The sequence below is a fragment of the Punica granatum genome, chromosome 8, assembly GCF_007655135.1.
Source record: "Punica granatum isolate Tunisia-2019 chromosome 8, ASM765513v2, whole genome shotgun sequence".
NCBI lineage: Eukaryota > Viridiplantae > Streptophyta > Magnoliopsida > Myrtales > Lythraceae > Punica > Punica granatum.
In genome coordinates, this window is record NC_045134.1 from 5,423,962 (window position 1) to 5,430,645 (window position 6,684).

At 37.3% G+C, this 6,684-nt stretch overlaps 1 protein-coding gene across 5 annotated transcripts; it reads right to left on the bottom strand.

Annotated features, from left to right (window-relative positions):
- Positions 1-662: 662 nt before the first annotated feature.
- LOC116187111 (protein ACCELERATED CELL DEATH 6-like) lies at positions 663-5,319 on the bottom strand. Of its 5 annotated transcripts, none has more exons than XM_031515711.1 (9): positions 5,154-5,319; positions 4,594-4,851; positions 4,457-4,518; positions 3,133-3,639; positions 2,554-2,703; positions 2,300-2,419; positions 2,070-2,117; positions 1,539-1,969; positions 663-1,458 (listed from the first exon to the last, which is right to left on the bottom strand). In XM_031515711.1, the coding sequence occupies exons 2-9, from the start codon at positions 4,803-4,805 to the stop codon at positions 853-855; spliced, it is 2,136 nt and encodes a 711-aa protein (XP_031371571.1). In that variant the 5' UTR covers positions 4,806-4,851; positions 5,154-5,319; the 3' UTR covers positions 663-852. The 5 variants fall into 5 exon arrangements, with proteins under 5 accessions (XP_031371571.1, XP_031371570.1, XP_031371574.1 ...); XM_031515713.1 differs by having other exon boundaries at positions 1,007-1,187; positions 1,315-1,458; positions 4,457-4,851; XM_031515712.1 differs by having other exon boundaries at positions 1,007-1,187; positions 1,312-1,458; positions 4,457-4,851.
- Positions 5,320-6,684: the final 1,365 nt, after the last annotated feature.

The window sequence follows — 6,684 nt, forward strand, 5'->3', positions numbered from 1 at the left end:
GACAAATATGCTCTTCAGGTGCCAAAGCAATTTTTTTGTCAGAAGACCTCTAAGCACCGCCAATATATCTTTCACCTTACGACCTATTTTGCTCAATTTGTAAACAGGTTCTGTAATTCTTGATTTCTTGTCTTAGCCGTATAGGTTTTCTGGCAAAGTTTCCCTTTCTTGAAGCGTTCTGAGCACTTGTATGCTAATTATTATATCGGTAATCCATCATTAATTGTTCTTTCCATCTTCTGTTATCCTCGAAGTGATCATCCGTGCTGGGTTGAGAATTGTGCTTGTCTCGCTGCTTTCTTGAGTTTTCTTTCATTTCATTATTTGAAAGTCATCTGATGAAATTGCATATGCATGGATGGATAATTGTGGGGGAAATGTCATAACATAACACAGATAAAGATATAAAATGGGTAGATAGCCGTTGTCCTGTTCAGTCTCCTCTTCAAGAATTGTTCCATCTCCTTGTCATTATCTGTTACAAGATCCACTGCAATCACATCTCCGTACTATGCATACCCCTTACTCTTCATAGGTAGTCATCATCTTCTTCTAAATCTTAGATAAACATGAGTCTGTAATAGGAAGGATGAAATCAGTCGACTTGCTCCAGTTTGTTCAATCGTCTTGGATGAATGCAAAGCTTTTTGATCTCTCGAACATGGTTTAAATCAGTTCTTAGTTATCTGATGGCACCAGATAAATACAAGTCGTGATTACAACAATCATTTTGATAGATGAGGCTTACTCGGTGGTCGAAAATAGTAACAATAAAAGTAATACAGAAACAAACAAAATTCAGGAAACGCTTCTAGATTACATTTTTGACAAATCTAACCAGAAATGTGTGAACTACCAAATCCTCTTAGGGTGAAAGATTCCGGAACCATATGTGGATTGTACCATGTAGATGAACAAAGGAAGCTGCAGCATCACAAATAGGATAACAGGAATGGAAGTGATTGCTATGATCGGGATGAAAATCCACTTGAACCTCTCACTCAAGACCATGTAGAGCGTCGCCCCAAATGCCACCATCATACATGCGATGGCAAGGAAAAGAGAAGCAAATCCGAGTATTAACCTCTTGGGGAGTGGACGGAGGAAATCTTCTTCCGCATAACGCGCTGTCAGGATAGACAGGAACATCAAGACGGATGTGGTGGAGGAGAACAATCCCAGTGCATCTGAAACAACAAACAGGATGAAGACCTTTTCCTTTAGAAATAATGGAATTCCTTGGTCTTCAACATTCCCTCCAGGAACAGTGAAAGCGGCAGCGAAAACTACAGTAGCTATAAGGGTCGATACCACCATGCACGAGTTAGATGTATCCTTCATCCATCTCTCAGCATCCCTTAGCAAATCTCTGTGCTCGGTTGTGAAAATCTCCCGAGCTGTTTCCCATTTCTTATTTTTGATCGTTCTCTGTGTAGGATTAAGAAGCTTCTCCACTGCCTGGTAAGACGAATATTATATTCCATACATTACCAATCATGGAAAGAAGTAACCTGCAGTAAGAGAAGCAGGCACGTTACCTTGAACCACTGCAACTCTCTTTGCATCTGTAATGCGGGGCATGAAACCGATGAAAGTCGGGGATAGGGAGCCAATCTTGCGACTTTGTGCAAGATGTTTTCTTGTGTTTGTGCATCAAAAGTTGCTGCCAAATATTTTGTAGTCACGGCCCCTCCAAGAAAAAGGTTGAAGACCTTTTCTTGTCGGTGCAAAACCGCCGCCTGGAGTCTGATTGTATTATTACGCATTAGATAAGGAAAATACTGAAGACATGTGGTTATGAGTTCAACTCCTCCATTTTGTGCTGCAATATAAAAAAAGCCCACTTTTGCGAAGTAGCTCAAGACATCTTTTTCGTTCCAGCATGACATTTGTTGACAAGCAATTTCCACCATCTTTTGAATGCATTTGTGCTTGAATTTCTGATCCTTTATATGCTTGATCCCTGGAACTGCATCATAATGCATATTTAAAAGGTCCAATTGTAATCATAGAAGGATCAGTCATCAACTAATGATATACTACAATCGACCTCCTTTCGTTATACTCACCTAGATGTTCAATAGCTGTCCAAGAAGCTCCATTGATCCATTGCATCACTGTATAATAATCAGATTATGTCCAAATCAATCCTTAAGGAGTGTCACTTTATTTCGAAAGTGATTGCAAAACTGGACACCGATAAATGGCATCTAGAGAATCATTTATGGTACAAAACCAGGTCAAGAAAGCGTGATAATTATAATCTCCCACAATGTTGAAAGTCGAAGAATATCCAAACCTTGGTTCAAATAAGATGTCGCAGATTGCAGTAATGTTGGTGGCTCTTCTGCTCGTTGGTCTTCCAAGTCACTCTTTGGTGATGAATTTCGTGGTTTATGGTGAGATTCCACGGGAATAACTTCAATCATGTTGAGTTCAAGCATGAACAAATAGCCAGTCATGCATGTGTAATTAATTAACAATAGAGGGTATTAATTGATCCAGGAATCAACCAATTCGGTTGCGGACGATATTGGATCAGAAAGACCTTACTTCGATATATGCAGCGTCCACAAAATCCAAGCTTACTTCCACTCGGGAATTCAGATGGTCGATGTGCCAAACCACTTAGCATTCCAGCCTCATTCACAGTTGTTACAGTAGCTAAGAAGGGATACTGATCCAACAAGTGAAGGCAAATGTCTGCATGGAAAGAATTAGTCAAACATCATCCACTCTGGTTCGATGGAAATCTGGGTTAGTCGTTCTATCGGTTCGCCTTTGGCAACGTGGAATAGCTAGAATATGAAGAACAAAGCAGGGATGGACTGATACTTTAAGGAAATGTATATATTACTGTATGCATCTTGTTTGGCTCCTCAAGGAACTTGCAGCATTGGGCTCAAATCTTGGGTCCATCTCAGGAACTAATGACCAGGGAAAAAAAAAAAACGTTCCTTGGAAATTTGGGCCAAAAAAAAAAAAGTCCTCTGGAAATAGATAGTATAATAACTGAATAATATGTATCATTTTCAAGGGAAAAAAAACTGAATAATGTATGCATAGTTAAGAAACTAGAAGAAAATCGAAGTATAAAACTTTTGTGATGAAGTATCATCCGATTCACTTTACCATAAGAACGTGAAGCCACGAGCTTGTCAATTAGTTGACTGGCTGCAGAGCCAGCAAAGAAGGGGCTAGCTGTATAAGGAAGTGGCACGTCAGGCATCTTCAAGACGAGGTACCACACGATCTCTTTGCTTTCAAAATAATAGGCCGCAAGATGAAGTGGTGTATATTCCCATCGATCCGCCATTTCCATCAATCTGCCATTTTTTGCCACCAAAGTCTTGACAATATGCAAGCTTCCGCGGGCAACAGCATAATGGAGGGCGGTCTGGCTTCGTTCATGCTCTTGTATTTCCAGGGCTTCTGGGGTCATGAGTGCCACTAGCTTCTCTATGAACTCTGTGCGTCCAACATCAGCGGCAACGTGCAGGGCAGTCTCACCCATTGATGTAATTTTCGCCGTCAACGCTTCAGGATCACTCTTGAAGATACTATCAGCGGCCTCCCAGTCTCCGTTCAGTGCTGCCTTGTGTAAAGGTCGATAATGCCTAAGAGGATCCTCCTCACGTGCTTTACTTGGAAATTAAATTAAATTAGTCTTATGAATTACTTTAAATCGCTTGCCTATAGCTATATATGTTGTAACGGATCAAACTGAATGCTGTAAAATTTCCATTGGAAGAATTTAGGTGGACATAAATCCAATTAGAAAGTTGATAGAAACTTAACTTGATGAACTTGCATAGAAATTCTATTTTATTAAGTCAAAATCGTGTTAGAACCGAATTACTGAATCCCTAAGATCACACTTGATGAATCCGTTGATAAATCAATCAGTGGGAAGCAGACATGAATCCATAGCATGAGGTTGAATCCGGTTCGTGGTCTTCCAAGCCATTTAACGGCTCAGGGACCATAACCCCTAAAATTGCACTTTAGTGCAAGAGGTTTATGTAATTCTAATTTCGCCCATCGTAGAATTAGTAATTACCCTTTCGGTATTTACACATTAATCTCATATTCTACCAAGATATCGAGAATGTCCATTATCTTTAACTTTATTAGATCACCCAATCTGGGCCTATTAATAGGATAACACATAATACATAACGTGATATACATATATCGGCCCACATTGTTGAAACAAAATTCAACAAATCGAACTAGCTTGTTGTCATTTTTTTAGACAAATCTATAATTGATATACTATAGCTCCAAAGCCTGCGAAGTGATACCATAAGTACACCGAATTCTCACAATTAATTATAATATGATTTACATAAATACAATCTCATTGATGAAGAAAATTCTGTAAAGAAAAAGAGAGAGAGAAAAGCTCAATTCAAATGATTAAGAAATACTATGAAGTTATTGATATAAAGTTTACCTTGAGTAAGAGTGGGATCTGCTAACTGATTTTCTGGAGCCTCATTCCCCTTGTTGAGCAGTCTGTCGAGTACCTGCCATATCTCATGAGCAGATTTGCATCCGATGATATGATCGAAGAGGCTGTGAGAAATAGACCTCTTCAAGGCAAACTCAGCCTTTGCATTCAGCCGCTTCCATTTCTTGACAGCAGTAGCTTCTGGTTCTGGACTTATGATGTTGTTGCCGTCGACAACATCCCACAAGTCTTCTCCTACAAGGTATGACTCCATACAAGACCTCCAAACCTTATAGTTTGATTGGTTCAACAACTCAATGCCAAGCCCACCAATTGGTTGAGTCATCGCCATGGAATCTTGAGTTTGACACGTGATCGAATCGCTATAGCCCTTGTAGCTTCGATAACATACATGCGAAAAGAAAGCAAAATTTAAACTATATGATCTGATTGAATTTCTTGAATTGATTTGAGGAACATCACACCCTCGCTCGAACTATAGATAGATGATAGGTGATCCCAGGGATTATTATCAGAAAGCCGCTGGAAATAGTTTCAACTTTCTTCACTCTTTTGTTTAAAACATTAAGGAAACAAAGGAGAAGACAGTTACGAATTTAACTTCGCAACAATATATATATATATATATATATATATGCCTTGTCAAAATCAAGAAAATCTAAGCAATATTTGGGCTTACCTTAGCCTGAAACTACTTCAAGTGAAAAGGGCAACCGCGGCAAGTATACTTCGTCAAGAATGTAAGGCCAATCAACATCCGATGTTGCTGGAACCACGTATCTAATTTGGTTAGGGACTGCTGGGTTTAAGTTTCTGTGTGAACTAAGGATCAGTTGAATTCCTAATTAAGCTTCAAAGCCTTGGTTATACATATCTATATCTATATTTATATCTATATATCTAAAATAAAAAAGAGTTGTGGTGGACCCGGCTAGATGTCCTCATAAAATTTTCTCGAATTTTTGAATATTTAAATAATTTTTATGAACTTTTAAGTTTTTTTTAACTGGTATACTTAATATTTGTATTTCAAAAGATTTTGATTGGTTTTTGAAATGATATACTTGATTTTTGTATATCAAAAGATTTTTTTGGAATTAATTACTCACTTGACTAGGTGAAGATTTGGTTTGGCTCATGAAAAATATATCTACTATTAAATGTGAAGATGAGTTCTTCAATTTTCTGTTTATATTTATTTTTAGTCACTTATATACCCTTGATAGCCTCAAAATGTCCGGATCGCAAAATGAAATTTTGTGAAATATTCGGGTTTTCTAATATTTTGCATATATCATTTTAAAATTCAGAACAAAATTTGTGATCATGTATTCAATTAATATAACACATGATGTAAAACCATATGAGTATGTTTTTATTATGACCAAAGAGTTTCATCCTATCATGCTCAGAATTTTTCTTTTTAATTTTTTTATCATCCTGTTAATCAAATATTTTTGGCTTTTAATTTTTATTTTTAAGTATGTTTCTAGCTTTTTTTTAACTTATGTATTAATATGTATCTTCAGGACAGTGTTTTCTAACCTTATTCGTCAAATTAAATTATCTTAGCCTTACATAAAATAATATACTTTTATTGCTTGTAAATTACTATCATCATTCAACAATTAAAAACAAGCTTAAATTATATAGCGTTCTATCCCGTGAGACGCACGGGTTCCACAACTGATATACTGATATACTGGTGTAAAATTATGCACCAACGTCATCCTTGAACTTCAGCATGCATGCTGAAGAAAATGCCTTCTGTACTTTGATTGAATTAGGGAATTAACAATGTTGCAATCCTGCACTTAATTGGCATTTAAAGGAAAAAAATGCCCTCTCTTCTATGAATCTCGAAGAATTGACCCTATGCTTGGGCATTTCGACAAATTGCTGCCCATCCATGAGTCGTCTGACACGGCAAAAACGCGAACTACGACATAAAAACTTCAGTAGTTATCACGCAAAAAAGAAAACTAAAAAGAAGTACATGGGCACATTTTTAAAATTCATAGTACATGAGGGCATTATTCCTAGACTAGATGCCAAGTAACTAAACCTATTGTAATGATCACTTTGTCTATAAAGGTATTTGGGATATTTTCTGGGATTAGCTTCCTTACTTACACTATAACTGATTCCCAGATTGTCTTATAAGTTATACCATCCCGTGACCCTTGACATACCAAATGGCATTGATTAAA